At 38.2% G+C, this 19,537-nt stretch overlaps 1 protein-coding gene across 1 annotated transcript in view; it reads left to right on the top strand.

The window, feature by feature from the left end:
• The window catches only part of Rme-8 (receptor mediated endocytosis 8), a 397,451-nt gene that overhangs the window by 274,374 nt on the left and 103,540 nt on the right, over nt 1–19,537 (top strand). Inside the window, exon 30 of the mRNA XM_067147687.2 lies at nt 2,286–2,448. Coding sequence (XP_067003788.2) covers nt 2,286–2,448 — 163 coding nt within the window. The remainder of the gene's footprint in view (nt 1–2,285; nt 2,449–19,537) is intronic.

The raw sequence follows: 19,537 nt of genomic DNA on the forward strand, positions 1-19,537 counted from the left end.
ACGTAATTGTAATTATAGTATTACCCCTTTTGCACTTTTCAAGGGACCCAAGGAATACTGGTGTAAACAGAAGGAAAGTGTAAATCATGGGAAACAACTTATATATGTAAAAATGTTTTGGAAAAGAAGGGAAATGTTACATGAATGCATGTTATTAATTTATAGTGTATTTCAATCTTAATCCTATTTCTTACCTCAAATAAAGGTTCATTGTTAATTTGTTGTTGATATTACACTGCCTTTGTAATTCTCCTCATCCACTGACTGGGAGAAGGGGATAGTTAAAATATTGTGTAATATATTCTTTTATTCCAGTTATCTTTTTAGAATAGGTAGGTATAGAATTATCTAAGGTGCAATAAATTTTCTTTCTCTGAATGGAACAGTTTAATTACTGCTATTATACCTATTTACATCATTAACACACATTTATTCCATATGGAAAACTACTTAATCACTGCTTACTACTTAAATAATCCAGAATCTCTGTTTACACTTCTCTCTAATGTCCTCTTAAGTTCAAGAAGCAGGTCTTCTTCTTCCTCCTCTGCCAGCTGAGAGTCAGGATGATTCTTGAAGAATCCTGCTTTCAAGGAGCAATTTAAGATGATAGTCCGCTTCAAAGCCTTTTGAGGCTTTGTAATGAAGGGAAGTGCATTGAGGATTGAAACTTAAAATGATGATGGGTCCTTTCCAGCATCCATAAGAAATAAAATTTGTTTCACCAGCAGCCAGTAATAATCACCACCCGTAATCAACAATTGTACCAAACTGAAGGCATTTATGGCTATTGTCTTTGTGCTAGCATCTCACACCGCCCTTTCATCGCAGTCGCCACTGTTTCTCACATAGTTCGACCTTGAGCATACTGGTACTTTATGTTGCAGTGGCGGCACATTTTGAAATAATTCTTCGTCTTGGTAAACAGAATTATCCCTGCAATGACTATTCAGTGAAAAGGTTGATCAGTTTGTCTTTAAATGAGGATGTGACTGTTATGCAGTTGTCATGATTATGCATTTCACACCTTTGGTTTATGCATCTTTCTTTTTTTTTTTTTGTGCTAGGGGCTTTAGGGGCTTTATGGGCTTTTGTTGCACCAACACAGATAGGTCTTATGGCATCTTAGATGCTCTTCCTTATGAAGACTTAAATGAGACTAAAGAAGTCACTTTGTGAATGCTATTCCTTATTTAGTTCCATAATCGGGTTCCCATCAGAATAAATGAGTGAGCATAGACATCTGACCTGCCAAAGGGAATGGCAAGGGTGATAACAGAGCATGTATTGTGTTTGTGGAAAGAGGAAATGTAATTAAATTTTGAGAACAGGTAGCGGGTGATTTCTCACAAGGGGAACCCCGCCAAGTGTAACAACCCGAAATCCCAGAAATTTCGCTCAGTGAAAAAGGGGTCGAAATGAGCAAAAGTGTGAAACCGCATCACCGCATTGGTTGAACTTGCTACGCGCTAATAGGTACATAAAGCACGTCGGAAACTTTGACCAACATTTTCTCTGAAACGGTCGAGTGTCTACGGATAAGCCGAAACGTGTATTCACTTATTTCGACTGAGCAAAGTTTCTGGGAAATTGGAATTGAACATCAAGACCTTTGCATGGAGATTTCCCAGTTCAAATATCTGATGCTACTATCAGCCGTTATCCTTGAATCTGCCTTTAGTATGTACTCATGCTACCAGCTCAAGCTGTCAGAATCACATAATAACCAGTGCTGTGTGCAAGTGGGTTTCATTTTAATGACCATAACTATATTAATGTGTGACTCTTAATCTCTGTTGTACATGAGGTATACTATTGTGTTATCTTCTTCATCCCAAAATGGATACAAATGCTTAAATCTTGAAAGTTCAAAATTATTTAATAGATTTTCGCTAGGAAAACCTGGTTTTGGTATTTGTGATATTGTGAAGAAAATCATAAACTTGTTTTAAAAACTAGGAAGAAAGCATTTTGAAGTTTGCATCAGAATTTGCATATGGTGGGTGTTCAAAGAAAACAGAAGTTTTAAAGACTGGTTATCACTTATTTTATAAAATACCATTTATCTGGTTTGAAGTTTTCTACAGATTATCTGCATGCTGTGTATACAGTATACTTTTTTTAAATTCCTTTTAACTTCCTGTTATTTTTTTGTTCTCTCTTTAGCATGTAATAATGGCTTCAATCTGTTGATGCTGATGCTGGTATTTGTATAGTTAATATTTTGATCTAAATTTTACTTAGCAGTAAATAAAATTTTAACTAAGGTTTCTTGCATTTTACAGAATTCAAAGGGCTTTACAATTGACCTACTGGAGTTCTTGGCCGCTCAGTCCAACCACTTAAGTGGTCTGGGAAGCGTTGCACTTTCAGAAAGTGATAAGAAACGTGTCGAGCAGGTCATCATGACTTTGGAGGCATTGTCGAATGTTATCAAAAATAACCCAGGTATGTCCTTACAATTATAACACGTAGACTACTAATCACAGTATAATAAACATGCACTGTTGTTTTCTCCAGAAATGTCTGTTAGAAATCAAGGTAGGGTATATACATACAACTATCGAAGCAGAACTGAATCTGAATGTTGAGAAAGTGATAGCTGGGTAACATTGTCACTGGCTTCTTGCCAAGGCAACCACGGGGAGAATCCTGGCCAATACATGTGGGATTTTTGAAATGAAAGGCATGTCCCTGTAGTTTGGATTCCATGTAAACTGAAGGTCCTGTGGCTATGATTTCAATATTCAGCAGTCACATAAAACTACTAGCTTGAGAACTAAATATAAGGAAGTTTGAGAGAGAAAGTGAGCAATGTGTTTTGTACCATGGCAGCCCAGCTGGTGGCCAAGGTCGTTAAGGAGTCAAGTCTGTATTGTCTGATACCATGGTTAGCTAGTTAGAGTCCTGTTGCTGGGGAAAAATGTCACTATCACAATGTTGGCTGATAGGAGAAGTGGTGGTATACAATTTCTAATCACTAGATTGCATGCCAGAAGCCTGGATTCAATTCCAGACCTCTCTGGAGTGTTCATATGGAGTGAAGGCAAATGATACTCTCAATGGCGAGTTGTCCGTCGGATGGAGACATTAAGCCTTGAGCCGACCCCTTGGTATTATTCGTTAGGAGTAGGCTATGTGCTGACACTGGGTTTCATCCTCTCCCTGCCTCATTATCATCCCACATCCAGGTGCACAGGTCGCCCATGGGCATCATATAGAAAGACCTGCATGAAGCGAACCAAACTTGTCCTTGGACACTTCTGGCACTAAAAACCAATCGAATAATGTACATGGCTTTATTGGAATTAGTAGAAAATTGTTCTGAGGCATCAGGTTGTTTGAGAACAATACTGGCTACTGTAGAATTTTGTTGAAAAATTGAGCATCAAAAGCCAAATCATCATCATCATCATTTCCCCTTATCCAGCTCTTGCCCAGTTGGGGTATTTATGGTACTTCTCTATCTTCCTCTTTCCTCCCACCATTTCTCTTCCACGATCTTGTCCCAGTCTAAATTTAATCTTCTTATGCCACTCTTCACTGATTCAATCCATCTTGTTCTGGGTCTTCGTCTTGCTTTCTTGCCCTCGCACTTTGTCTCCAGCATCTGTCTTGGAATTCTATTCTCCATCCTCTTTACATGTCCACACCACCTTAGTTTATTCTTTTCAACTCTCTCATTTAGCTTTCCTATCCCAACTTCCTTCCTAACATCTTCATTTCCTTGTCTTTCCTATCTTACATCTTAGGAATTTCATCTCACTGGCTTGAATTCTACTCTCTTGCCTGCTAGTCAAAGTCCAAGTTTCAGCTGCATAAGTCAGTATGGATACATAGTACATTTTATATATTATCTCTTTACTTTTCCTTGGTACTTCTTTGCTCCAAACATGTTTTCTTACACTTTGGTAGTATGCATTACTCAGCTGTACCCTCCTGCTAATCTCCATGTCCACCCTAGCATTTTGCATTAATTCACTTCCTAGGTACTTAAAGTTGTCCACAATTTCCAGACTCTGACTTCTAATTTTCACAGTGCCTTTTTCCTTGCCTTTTGCTTTTCGACATCATCATAGTCTTGTTTTTCTCTGTACTGATTTTCATGGCATACTTCTCAATTTTCTTTTTTGTTCAGTACATCTAGTTATTGTTGCACTTCTCTGCTGTATCTCATCTCCATAGGCTTCCTTTGTTTCCTTTACAATTTCATCCTTGACCATAATAAACACAAGAGGTGACAGCACACTCCCCTATCTTAGTCCAGTCTTATTCCTAAACCATTCTGTCTTTTCAACTAGGGTCAGTACTCTGCTAACACAGTTGTACATTGCTTGCCCCATTTCTAACATTTCTCTTCCGAGTCTCTTTTTAACCATGGTTTCCCAAACCTTCCTATGGTATGGTACTAGGAAATCAAAAGCCAAAATGCAATGCAAATGGATATACATTTTTATTGTTTCACCATTAACAGAAAAACTCATTTAGTGAACTTAACCAATTACATTTTTGTAAGAAACTAATGTTATACATAACTGATTGGTGACATTCATGGTTGAGGAAATATTCATTGCTTTCTGTTCACTGCTGCGTTGTGTGCAGAAGTATACACATACCTCACACTCAGCAGGCTTTATGTTCTCTAACTGTTGAAGATGGTTCAGTCACATGTTCATTCACTTTTATACATTTTCTACACTGCCATGCATTCGACTTTCTCATCTGATGTTCATGGTTGCCCTGGACTCTTCCCTTTACATATACACTCTGCCCTCTGGGACTGCTAATACCACCATCAAACATTGTCTGATGGAGGATCACATCCAAATTGTTGCTGACACACATGCTAAACCATAATTACTGATTTATGCTTTGCAAACTGCAGAAAATAGAAATCCTTATGCTAGGGAACCACCATAGAACTCAAAAGGTGGATGAGGAAACAATTTGCAAGTACAATAAAAATTTTCACATTAACTCTTTTGTGGAAACAGGTGGCTGAAGTTGTTTGCTTAGGCATACTAACCATTTAAAACTCCAATATTGTTTTGTGTTCACTCGGTACTTTCCACCCTTCCCTGATATACCGTATTTTCTCACATAATTAACGCCCTTGCATAATTTACACTCCCAATATTTTTAGGTCCAAAGTGGAGAAAAAGAAATGTTCACATATTTGACGCACCCACGTCTTCAAACTTCTATCGCGCAGCTCCAAATGCGTTTCGAAATAAAGATGTTTTGGGCACGGGGACATGTTTTTTGTGATCTCAAAATTGTTTGTTAGTCCACAGTAAGCAAGTATTAGAATAATACTGCATCATATAAACTTGCGGTGATCATTTACGTTGAAACATACGGGGATAGGGCAGTGGGCCGCAATTATTCAATGTCCGAATGCAACCTGCGTTACCGTGGTAACAGAGAAGTGCACTTCAAATGACCAACAAGTCTCGCAAAGCATTTTGCGGACCAAAAAGCGGCAAGTTTCCGAAGTAAAGAATGATCTGCTTAAATATGTGATTTTGTTACGCAATGTTGGCTATGTCGTTTCTGGCGAAATGCTGTATTTTAAAGGACAAGAAATAGCTGCTGCACATGGAATCAGTGTCTCCGATTTAAAGGTTAGCCGAGGCCTGATGATTAATTTTATGAAGAGAAATGGACTTTCTCTGCGACGAAGAACAACATTATGCCACAAAATGCGGAATGATTTCAACCAAAAAGTCACTGATTTTCATTGCTTTGTAATTGAGAAACATAAAGTGAAGGAATATTTGCTCTCGCAAATGGGAACCACAGGTCATACGCCAGTCAGTTTCCGTATGCCACAGAGTCGAACAGTCGATAAGAAAGGGACATCGAGTGTTATCATACACACTACTGGAAGCAAAAAAGATCGATATACTGCACTGCTTGCTATAACAGGTGATGGCAGAAAGCTTGCACCTTATGTTCTAAAACAAAAAACAATGCCTAAAGTAAAATTTCCACAATGGACCCACGTTAGTATCCAAGAAAAATGGTTGATGGATACGTCACTTGTACAAGATTGGATACGAATGGTTTGGGGACATATAACAGGGGACTCTTCTTCGATGCCCGGCCCTTCTCCTGTTGGACAGTTTTCTTTTTGCTAGTATGTCATTATTATGTACTTACATGAATTGTACTTTTATTAGTACACATTTATTTCACTTCAGCTCATATTGTCAGCTCATAACGGGAAGAATATTTTCCAATGTCGGTACTTCAGACCTACATCTCCAGCTTATCTGATGTACCCTATTTGACTTTTCAGAAAGAATTTCACACCGGAATTTTACGCCAAATGACGATTAACCGCAAATGAGTTGAACCAATTGTGTGTATATTATATTATTGATGTATCTTTTAAATGTAACTGAAATGTAAATATTTTTTTAATATCTGAATTCCTCGAATAATCATTTGTGAGGCAGAAAGGAAACAAATGCAACATTTTGAACATTAGTGTTATTCACTACCATTTTTATACTGTGATGTGGAGTACATGATTACTCCTAATGAGCCCGCTTGATGGTCATGACTGTTAAGGCGTCAAGTCTTAATGGTCTGATGTTGTTACCTGATTTGAGTTTTGATGGTGAGGGGGAGTCACCATCAGAATATTGGTCAGCAGGGTAGAAGTGGTTGTGTATACACTGCCTGACAAAAAAATTGAAACACGCAAAAGGGGAGGAGAAAACAAAACTTAACGTATTGAGAGAGAGTATGTGATGTTATTTCAGTGATTACAAAATACAGTCAAATTTATTTTTAAAACTTGGCAGTACGTGCCAACTTATCAGTATGACATTGCACCCGCTCTGGCCTGGATGTACAGTATGTACTGATTCAGTTGGGAAGAGTGTCATAATGCCATTGTATCGTTTCCTGAGACAAGCTGGCCCCCAACTGTTGTAACTGGTCATTGATATCTTGGATACTGACTCTGGGGTGGAGTTGACGTGTTCTATTGGAGACAGATCTGGGGATCGTACTGGCCACAGGATTACCTCCACATCATGCATACAGTTCATAGAGACACACACTGTGTGTGGACGAGGTAACATATGAGGACGCATGATGTCCATGATGTACCGTTGTGCCGTCATAGTTCCTTAATCAGTACCAGCCGTGACCTGAAGTCATACCCGATAGCTTCCCGCACCGTGATGCCAGGAGTAACACCGCTGTGCCTCTCCAAAACATTGGAAGAAAGGAACCTCTCCCCAGGTTACCGCCGTACTTGCAGACAATGGTCATATGGGGCAGCGCAGAGCCACGATTCATCGCTGAATAAAATTTGATGCCATTCATCAGCAGTCCATGCTTTCCGGTCACGGCACCACTCCAAATGCAGTCGTTTGGTTGTGGTCTTAACAGCAGCCTACACATCGGACAGTAATTCCCTAGTCCAGCTGCTGCTAGTCTCTGACCGATGATGCAGGATAACACAAAATATTGCAGGGAGTCCATTACTTGTTCTCGGATGACAGGCGCAGATGTGAAGGGGTTACGATGTGCTTGGTGCACATTACGGCAATCCTCCCTTGTGGCAGTTAAACTTGGTCGACCGGAACCTGAACGACAAGTATATCTGCCCTCATGTTCCCATGCAGTCCAACATCATGCCACTGTCACATTCGAATGCCCCACAAATCTGGATATTGCACGATTTGACAAACTGGCCAAATGGAGACTCACAATGAAGCCTCTGTCAAACTGTCTGGTGCTGATAACTTTGTCTCACATGAGTACACGGCATCTCCGTTACCTTCACCGTGATCGCTCAACATTTGATGCTGTCCCTTATATACCCTACCAGGCCTGGTAACAGCACTAAACATGAACAACATTAATGCTGTCTGGTGGCCATTCTACCTATCACAGAGAATTGCAACTCTACTCATTTACATACACGCCAGTGGTGTACCATTTCACCTAGTGTGATTAAAATGACTTATAATCTAGATTATAGTTACATATTCCCCGAGTTTTCATACTGATTTTCATTGAATTCTGTTCATCCATTCTCTTGTGATGCAGGTAGAGACAACCAAAGATGATGGAAAATTAAAAATTGCATTTCCTTCTTACTGTGGACATGGCCGCTACAGAAATACCATTCTTTTTAAATTCTGACCAACGTACAAATTTATGACAGTAGAGAGGTGAAATGGATACGAGAACTCCTCTATGGAAGATCTCAGAGGGTGCGCGTTGGAGAGACACTATCTTCTCCAGTAAATGTTACGTCTGGCGTAACTCAGGGTACCGTTGTTGGGCCAGTTCTTTTCATATTTTTCATGAATGATATGCCTGATTCGATAAAATCGGAAGTGCGCCTCTTTGCTGATGATTGCGTCATATACCGGGAGATATAGACAGAGGACAAACTATTGCTTCAGCAGGATTTAGATACGATTGAAAAATGGGCGCATGTAAATCAAAAGAAAATGAACAGCGGAAAAGGCAAGAAATTGTGTTTCAGTAAAAGAAAAATGACAGGAAAGAGGGATTACAAACTTGGGTGGGTGGGGGAAGTGTTGTTGAAGTTGATAGTTGTAAGTACTTACGTGTTACTATTAGAAAAGAATTAAACTGTTCACAGCAAGTGGAAAATGTAGTTAAGAAATCCTGGAGATCGTTGGTGCCAAAAGTAAAGCTTTTAAATGTTTGGTAAGACCGATTATTAAATATGGGTCTGCGTGCTGGGATCCGTACAGGGTAAGTTTAATAAATTCCCTAGAAAAAGTTCACAGAAGAGTGATACATTTTGTAAACGGAAATAGGAGGAATACCATTAATTGGGAAAGTCTTGAATCTAGAAGAACTACAGCATGCCTGTGTGGTCTTTATAAGAGCTACACGGGAGGAGCTGCCTGGAGTAGTATTAGGAATAAGTTGGAACCTCCTTCATACTTATTGAGAAATGATCAAAAGCATAAAATTAGGGCCAGAAACCAGCAAACTGATGTGGGCAAGTTTTCTTTCATAAACAGGACCATAAAGGATTGGAATAAATTATTTGCAGCAGGTCTTTGATAGATTCCCTTCCGGTATCAAATCGTTTAAGAAGATCGTTAGTGCTAGTGTGAAGTGAAAAGTAAAAGCTGTAAACGACTGACACTGAATTTGTGATTTTGTGCTGAATTTTAGAATGTTAAACTAGTAGTATTTCTAGTAATATTTTCTCTCCATGGAATTGCTTGTTGTACTCCTGTTGTTGTAGTTGGGTAATTATGTTTTTTAACTTTACTTTATCATCACTTATAATGTTAAGCTAGTAGTAAGCTCCACCTATAGTAATGTAAGCCGTAGTGTTAAGTACTGGAAATAATTAAGTTGTGTGTGAATGTGTGTATAACTAGTTGTATTTCTTGTAATATTTTTTTCCCACGGAATTGCTTGTTGTAGTTGTTGTAGGGTAATTATGGTTTAACTTCACTTTATTATCACTTGTAATGTTAAGTTAGTCTTAAGCTCAACCTGTAGTATTGTAAGCCGTTGTGTTAAGCACTGGAAATACTTCAGTAGTGTGTGAATTTGTATATGATGATGCTGGATTTGGAATGTTAAACTAGTAGTATTTCTTGTAATATTTTCTTTCCACGGAATTGCTTGTTGCACTCGTTGTTGTTGTTTTTGTTGGGTAATTATTAACTTTATTATATCACTACTGTAAGTGACCATTGCCATCGGGATATTTCTCATTTGCGATGTATTTGTTAATAATACTGAAAGTAATAACAAAAAGCTCTTATTTTATATATACAGGGTGATTACAAATGATGCATTGCTATCTGAACAAGGAATTTTTAAACTGATGGATTGGGCGATATGCTCCGGATGATTTGACACTCTTCAGGTGGCTCCCAAGGTCTCCTGACCTTATAGTTTTGACATTTTTCAGAGTCAAATATGTAAAACCCATCAGTTTCTACCCATAACCAATCAAAAGAGCATATTTTAAGTTTTTTTTATGTCATTGCAGATTTCATTGTGATTCACCAGGTGGCTGGGTGATAAGTTTTCCAGATGGTGGCTAATCAACAGGAAGCATTTTGTGTGTGTTGCAATACGAGAAGGGCGAATCTGTCAGTACCGTGTAGCATGCATTCCAAAGACAGTACAGCATACAGCCACCAGTCCACCAAAGCATTCTGCGGTGGTATAGAGAGTTCAAGGACACAGTTTGCTCTGTAAAGGAAAAAGCTCTGAACGACTAGGTGTTTCAGTTGAAAGAGTGGATATCATTCAAGAAGCATTCCTTCATTGTGCATGTTACGAACCGGTCATTCCTCAACCAACTGTGTGGAAGATTCTGTGCAAGCGATTACACCAGACACCATATTGCCTACAGCTGGTGCAACGTTTATGGCCAAACGAGTGCACCATCAGACAAGAATTAAGTGAACATTTCCAGGAAGCAATGGAAGATGACTAATTCGCCTCCCAATTCGTGTTCAGTGATGAGGCGACGTTCCACGTAAATGGAAAAGTGATCAGTCGCAATGTCCGCATATGGGACACAGTAAATCCCCTTTTCATAGTGGAGAATTAAAGAGATTTTCCAAAGGTGAATGTTTTCTGAGTTGCTTCACGTAGCAATGTTTACGGGCCCTACTTTATTTCTGGGAGCTCTGTGATGGGTACAGGGTACCTACACATGTTGTAAGATTGGCAGTTGGCAGTTCCTGAAACTGATAGATGATAATCCAAACTTTATATTCCAGCAAGAATATGCATTGGCATAGAGAAGTGCATTGCTATCTGAACAAGGAATTTTTAAACTGATGGATTGGGCGATATGCTCCGGATGATTTGACACTCTTCAGGTGGCTCCCAAGGTCTCCTCACCTTATAGTTTGATTTTTTTTTCGTTGGGGATACGTGAAAGACATTGTTTACATACTGGTACCACCTTCGCCAATAACATTCGCTGAACTCCAGGATCGTATCACTGCTGTGCTGGTGAACATTGACAGGGACATGCTCGAATGTGTATGGGTCGAACTTGACTACTGCATAGATGTATGTTGTGTAACACAAGGGACGCATAGAGCATTTGTATTGATGTGTAAGAAACTTGAAAATGTGCTTTTTGTACAATGTATTTGCTGGCGAGACATAGTGTTTACAGTGCTCTATGACTTCTGGTATGGGCTAGAATAAATTTGTTACTTTCATTGACCTGTCTCAGTCTCATCCTTGGCTTTAACAATATTAATGTGACCGAGTTATGAGCAATGATAATGAATGCTATGAATGGTGTGAAAATGTTGCTCATAGGGTCGGTTGGTGTATGCATTTCAGTGGGCTTGGCAGACTGATATGTAATAGCAACTCTGGCTCGGTGAGGAAAGCAACGGGAAACTACCTCGCTCCTCATTTCCCTAGTACGCCTCTTCAGTGATACCTAGGCCATCTATGACAGCTGATGGCAGAGCTGTTGAGGATCCCACCAGCGTCATCGCTGACGGACTGAACATACTCAACCCTCTACCCTTCAAGCCATTGAAATGTAGCACCGGCATAAGACTATTACAGGGTCACTGACTGGGTACTACCCACAGAGACATCTTCAAATGTTACAAACTAGCCTTAAATTACTAAGCAAGAAGGATAGGAGAGAAGAAAAATTTTAGATAAGAAAATCTGCATGAGAAGTTTTTTGTAAACACAGATTTATTAAAATGCTAAACTTTGGCAAAGTAACGCTCCTATACAAATTAACAACAAAAATAATTTCGGACCATGTATTGATACATCACTCACTATATCATTCGGTTCATCTGAATTATGTTCAATTTACATAATTATGTATTATGAGGCACTCCTCACGCCATCATTTGTTAGGAATTCACCAACCTAAATTACCAAATTAATGTTTCCAATTTGTCAACTCTCACCCTGAGATATCAACAACCTGATTCATGAATTCAAAATCTCCTCCAAACACATTACTCGATTTTATTCCTATTACTTATCATTTTTCATTTTACCAACATTTCTTTTCTCCACTACTTCCATTTTTATAAATCAATCCAATTTCCATCATCTCTAGTTAACACCACATTTCAAAAATAATAATAGTAATAAACTATTAGTGAAATTGACCATCATTACATCCGTTAGTTCGTCAGAGTGACCTTCGAAGTCCAAAATATAAAACCAAAAACCTTCATCCATTTATTCCTGAATCAATCTGCATTCACTTTCCATACTTTCAAATTATTCAGTTATTGAATTATGAACCTTGTAATTATAATTCTTAAATCATTTACTTTATTACTATGTTCCATCGTGAAATTATGAAGCTGTATGAAGTCATTAAATCCGACATTCGTTGTATAATTCGTGAACCCCTCGTTTTATTAATTTAAATTCATTAAATTATTATTATTCATTAAATTGAGGTTATCACCATTATTAAAATGATTACATCTGGAATCGTCAAAAATTATTCAATTATATTTGTGAAATCAAAGAATTACTGAATCCGCAGATTTGTTAAAATCATATAATTATTTATTCAATACTTTATGTAATCATTCCTAATATTATTTAAGTCTGAAATCTATCTGACTCATTCTTTCCTGTAACATCCTCCACTCCTATATATGCAAATAATACGGAATGTGACGACTCAATAGTAACCCCTGACACGATTAAATTAACTTACTACTCTGATTCATTATTAAACAAAAATATCTCGCACATACATAATCAGCTGTTTTCGTAGTACGTAAAATATACTCCAACTCTGTAACAAAGAGCCTATACTAATATCATAAACCACAAACTTATTCTACACTGATTCTAAAATAGGACAGAACCACATTGTCGCAATAAATCAACCATAATTGAAATGAATTCACACATCGACAAGAAATTATACAACTGCAAACCAGAATTTGCATTGCCCAAACATAGTAAACATATAATACAATGAAGCAAATACAACATCAGTCAAATAAATTCAATGAAGCAAATACAACATCAGTCAAATAAATAATCACAGGAAAAACATGATCATTGACCTGGCGGGGCATCAAACTCCGACCTTCAGCTCCGCATCATTACAGTGACCTATCATTCTGTACATCACAATGAACTGTCTCGAAGTATACCTATCATTTTAATCTCAATGTGCTGTCCTAAATTCCTCAAGTCGAACTATATTATGAATGACATTAATTCTTTACTTTAAGACCCTAACAACGCTGTTTGAACACCTCTAATACACATATCCAGTTGGCACCGCCGACTATTTTATCTCGCGCCTCTCATCTGTTTACTTCACTAGCACGGCCATTCATTCTCATTAGCACCAAATTAATATCTCTCTCTCTCTCTCTCTCTCTCTCCACTTTAATGAACTCATTATGTTTCCTCAAATCAACTTTCGTATTACTGCTTCTCTGAGCTAACAAGAACCACCATTTATGAGCATTCAACACTTTCAGTACACATTATTTGCTCCATTTATCACGTGTTTAATTCCACATTCCTCGCGACTTTCAGTATCTTAAAATACAAATATATCACTTGGCCGGTACTGATTCCCATATTACTGAACCTCATTGGTTCAACTCCTGCTACTGGTATTTGTGTCTTAAAGGTTCTACTTCGAAACTAGACTCACTAAATCTCGGATAAAATCTATATGAAGAATATCTATTCCCTACAGCACATTTCGTCTACTAATAAAAATACAGGTTACTTACTGAGGAGATAAACTCTAAAATTTCACTGTAATGTGCCTGGATAGCCAAGGTTCGTATATTCTCAGTCAATGAAACTTCTCTCGATGATCTTGATATCATGCACCATGCTATACTAAGCTATTTAATTCCCATGACTACAAAAATTTACTGAATGCCTCCTATATCACTTCAAATATTCACACACACGCTGATATCTTTATTAGAAGATCGCGCACGAAAGAAAACCCATATTTCACACACGTATTTATCACTAGAAAATCATATTTATACACTTGTTATATCATTATTTAAGAAGATCATATTCAACACACGCATATTATTTAATTATTCACTCCCCAGGCATCAGTACGAAAATTACGCCCTATAACTCTAACTATCCTTGCTACAGTGAAAGAAAAAAATATAAAATGAACATCATGCATGAAATTAATTATGTGTTAACAGCTAATCATGCATAAGCCAGATATAGTATATCAGGGGTACTTATCAAATTCGGCGACGTTTCATACTCAGCTCCACGGCCTCATGGTTTCAGGTCGGCCCCATGATAAGAGTTAGGCCATCATATTGGCGGCCTTAGCATGCGAACCAATGCCTTTCTCGATACCTACGTTCTTCATTCTTACAGATTTTAATGTTTCACACGGCTTCACATATTTCACACTAAAATGCACACACGCATATATAAACAACTTATAACAACACATTAAACACTTATTTACACCAATAATATAGACTTTGTCTCTGCTATTTCACGATTCTTAGCACGCAGCACTGCAAAGCGTCTGTATATCGATATCATTCCGGTCTTCCCTGCTTTATCAAAGTTAATATTACAATATTATCTTCACAATTACAAGATTTTCACCATTATCCAGTTAAAAGGAAATCTATCGGATCCCGTTGTATCCTCTCGACAGTTATAGTTATCAGACTGAGAAATGCTCAAAATCGTTAGTCCGCATCAGACACCATGCGCCTTTCGTCCGGTCCATTCAAAACCACGTAACAGAGTGAGTTCTTCCAAGCGGCACGCGGCTTCTCCCTGCACAGTAGCTTTCGGGTACAGAGTTCGGGGAACCCCATCATTAGTGGTGCAATATCCTGTCATGTATGACTGCATTTATTGGTTACGATAGATCATTAGGAGTATGTCTTCTTTAATTCTCGTCCACGGGAGAACTTAAATTTGATTCCACACTGTCCCTCGGTAGATTTAGTTAATTTTGGAGGGCATTCATACGGGCATCCATATTTAATTTTCCCCCATCACATGGAACCTGCTGTACTCCTATTCGCTACCCAGAAATGTTGCCAACTTATGATCTGAGTGCTTTGATCACACACTTCTCTCATGATAGCGTAGAATATTCCATGACTTCCATATTACGTCATCAAATGACCCTGACACGTGGACCTTAGCTCCAAGCTTGGGCAAGCGAAGTTGCACCATATATCCAGCCTCCAATGTGACTGTAATCCATTTCCCTGTACCTTTCTATAATTTACCATATTTTAAGATAATGATATGGACCATTTGGGTTCAATACATACATACATACATACTTGTTATGAACATAAAGTTCACTCTTGAAGTTCTAAACTGAATGCCTAATTCAGAAATTATCGTAAATTAGAGTTTACTCTTGAAATAATTAGTAAAATTGATATTACTGAAGTTCTAATTCACTGGAAGAATATCTAACAAAATGGCTAAGTCTCAATTGCATTCTATAAATGTCCTTCAAAGTTCTTTCCACTCATTAGCAAGTTCGTTTGAGCTTTGAAGTAGCTCTGGTAAGACTTAATATTACACTGTAAAATTGAGAATTATTTGTAAAATCAAAAGTCACTTGAGAAATTGATAGTTACTTCAGAAATTGAAAGTAACTTATGAGCTAGAAAGTTAAATTGGAAGTCACAGTCCATAAAGTTTGAACTGACTGTTCTTTAAGCAACACAGATGCATATCACCTTCAAGTTGTTGTTCTGGATCTTGAAGTTGCTGGCTCCGTTTGACTGCGTCCTCGTAGCCCCAGAGTACCACATATCCACCGACGACCAGGAGCACATTCATCACATGTTCCCCAATGATCCGGAACACCATCACCATGTTCACCATGATACGGGTGGTGAAGTCTATGTATGTGGTGTCAAATTGCTCACGCTACTTGATGTGTAATAGCACTGTCAGTTCATGATTAACGAGTGTAACGTCATAGGGAAGTTTCACTTGTGATATTTGAACTAAGGTTCCAGTTAACAATGCGATTGAACCGTCACTGTCTAAATGCACAAGTTCAATACACTGAATGCACTGTGTTCCTGACTGTAAGTTTGAATACAGTTCGTGAATTCTAAACAGAGTCTGTATATTCTATCTCGCACACGATAATTTCGTAATGTTCAATAACACAGTCTATGTTCTCACATAAAATAATGGGCACGTAATATTCAAGAAACAGTCTACTTCCTATCTCGCACACCGTAAAGAGTCTGTGTTCACTTACGTGAAATAATTGGCACATAATTTTAAGAAACAGAGTCCTAAATAGCTGGTCACTTGCAGAAGTTCAAATACGTTAGCCTCTTTCATTAAATTGTAAGTTATGTTGTTTACTCACAGTTCTGTAGCACACGGCACAAAAATATGATGTCTCATTGAACAAAGTATAACACTTGGGTTCTGAAGCAAGTAACGTAATATGTTAAAATGTCTGAATGCTACAACTTTGAAATAAGTCCTTTAGAAGTGCACAAAAAGTTTAGAGTTTAAAGTTACACTGCTGTGACAGTTAAATTTCTCACCTAGGCCATGCCTCGCTGATACCGAGTTCGAAGTTGCAGACGTTTGGAACTTTGCACTCCACGCACCAATTCAAATCATGCTCGCCAGTACTACGTCATGCAGCAGACCTCCACCAGTCTCTGCTGTAGGTCGCTGTGTGTCATTGAGTCTCCAGGCTCGCCTTTTATACAAAAACTTGACCCTGAGCGTGAACGTTGTGGATATCACCCGATATTTTAACATCTTAATAATTTAGCTATTGGTTTGAAATTTGATTACGAGGTATTTGTTATTGCTAGCTACACGGTCCCATTGTCCATTTGCCATTATCTCATCAGGAAGTGGAGATAGAAAAAAGCTTCTAGGACATTCCTTTTGGAGTGCAGGACTCATGTTCGGTGATGTCGCGGTCTTGCCTTCGCAAGCTGCAGTGGAGCTCGCTAGTAGCATGTGCTGCGTCACAGACTACAGCTCAAACAATTTAAACTTATGAAACAGTCTGTGCAGTCTCCAGTTCAATTACGGGCAATTGCAGGCATAAGCGGATGGTCCCTGTTTCAATACATACATACATACATACATACATACATACATACATACATACATACATACATACATACATACATCATTCACTATTTTGTTAGTAATACTTTGTGAAATACATCATCCAAAACCTGATGAATCATTTGTAATCACCCTGTATATAGACTTAAATACACTGAATGAATGGCTCACAGTTGAGGCTCTGGCCTTCTGACCCCAATTGGGTGGGTTGGATCCTGGCTTAACCCCATGGTATTTGAAGGTACTCAAATACCTCAGTCTCATGTTGGTAGATTTACTGGTACGTAAAAGAACTCCTGCAAGACCAAGTTCCGGCATCTTGGCGTCTCCAAAAATCATAAAAGTACTTTGTGGGACATAAAGCCAATAACATTATTATTACTTGAAGTGAAAGGGAAGAGAGTAGGCAACTCTCTTGTTTCTCCTAAAGCGGATTATTGGTTGAGATTGAGATTAAAATTAGACATGCTTTTGGTACATTGAGATTTTCAACATATGTACGTACCTATGTTACATTATTATTGAACATAAAGCCATTTGTTTTTGTTTTTTGTTGCTTTCTGCATAGCCTCATTGCTTTTTTTTACCACCCCTCATGTGTTCTTTTTTTTTTTTTTTTTTTTTACTTAAGCTATTGATCATGTTACTAAAATATGCAGGGATATATATATATATTTTTTTCCAAATTTGGCCAACTATAGACTGCATAGAACTTAAGGCTTCTTGGCCTTCTCTTCTCTTCTCTTCTCTTCTCTTCTCTTCTCTTCTCTTCTCTTCTCTTCTCTTCTCTTCTCTTCTCTTCTCTTCTCTTCTCTTCCCAGAACCTCTTCATTCTTTTGCTCCTCGTCTTTCTCTCTTCTTCCGAAATGATCCGTTTGGGTCTCCATTCTAATGATTTGTCTTCAAATTATTTTAGACTGTCAACACTTCTTCTGAACTTTCTTCTATTTTGGATCATCTCTAGTGTAATTCCAACTTCCCTCTTGACCTCTTCTCCCCACTTGGAGGTGTGCTTTGGTGCCATGAAGTATCTGGAAGATTTTGGTCAGTCGTTTGTCATCCATTCTTAGTAGGTGTCCATAGAATTTTAGCCTTCGTTTCCACGTTGTGTCCGTGAACTTCTCAGTGTACTTGTAAAGCTCATCATTTCTCTTTTTCTTCCAAGTCCCAGTCATTTCAAACAGATCAGGGGTTTCTCCTAAGAACTTTACTTTCACTATGGTGTCCGTCATTGTTATCTTTTTTATTTATGTCACTTTCTTACAAATTCCAAACTCCTCTGTCACTAAATAAGGTTTGTCTATCAATCAAGTTGCATGAAGTCAATAAAGATGACCGCCTTGTGGGATTTTGCCCGTTTTTTATACATGTTCTGTGTTAGCTTGTAGACCAGATCTAATTTTCTGTCTCTTGCCTTGTTTGCCTCTTTATCCAGTCTGTTGGGTTGGATCCATTCTCCCAGGTATTTGAACTTCTCTGTCCTTTTAATCTTCCGATGTTTTACCGCCATATACCTCTCACTTTGATGCTTGTATTTCATATATTGTCTTTTTATAAGACCTGAATTTTTGGCGATTTCATGGGTTCTCCAGCATTTTTTGAGCATCTTCTTGGTTTTGGGCTAAGGCAGCAAGGTCATTGACAAAAGCTAAACACTTGATTTTTAGGTTCTGTCCTTTCTTTCCCTGGTATATTCCACTTATTCATTCCAATTTAAGAGCTTCTTCCAAGGTTTTCATTATTTTCTCCTGTTTGATGTTGAAGAGGATCGGGAATAATCCATCTCCTTGTTTGACCCCTGTCGTCATTTCAAACAGATCAGGGGTTTCTCTTAAGAACTGTACTTTTGAGATGGTGTCCGTCAGTGTTAACTTTATTTATCTCACTTTCTTATAAATTCCAAACTTCTAAGTCACTAAATAAGGTTTGTCTATCAATCAAGTCGCATGCTTTTTTTTTATTTTTAAGGCAATAAAGATGACCGTGGTCTTCTCGCTCCTTATAGCTCTTGTTGTCAGAATGCTTTTAAGGTTGAATACCTGTTCCACGCACAATCTGTCTTTTCAGAAACCAGCTTGGTATTCTCCAATGAGGTGATCTGCTTGATCTTCAGTTCTGCTCAGCTGGGCTTTAGAGAGTATTTTATAGGTGATTGGAAGTAGAGAGATCCCTCTATAGTTGTTCGGGTCCGTTTGATTACCTTTCTTATGGAAGAGGTGTATGAGTGCACATTTCCAGTCATTCAGGATCTTTTCATCTTCCATATGTCTTCAATGAGGCAGTGGATTCCTTCTGCAGCAATTTCTCCTTTGATCAACATGTCTGTCATAATGCCACCTTCACCTGGTGCATCTTTGAGCTCTGCTTGATCTCATCAAGGCTTGGTAGTTTGGAATGTGGATTGCTGTGGATTTGTTTCTGGGCATGTAGT

The sequence above is a fragment of the Anabrus simplex genome, chromosome 5 (assembly GCF_040414725.1).
Source record: "Anabrus simplex isolate iqAnaSimp1 chromosome 5, ASM4041472v1, whole genome shotgun sequence".
In the NCBI taxonomy this organism is placed as follows: domain Eukaryota; kingdom Metazoa; phylum Arthropoda; class Insecta; order Orthoptera; family Tettigoniidae; genus Anabrus; species Anabrus simplex.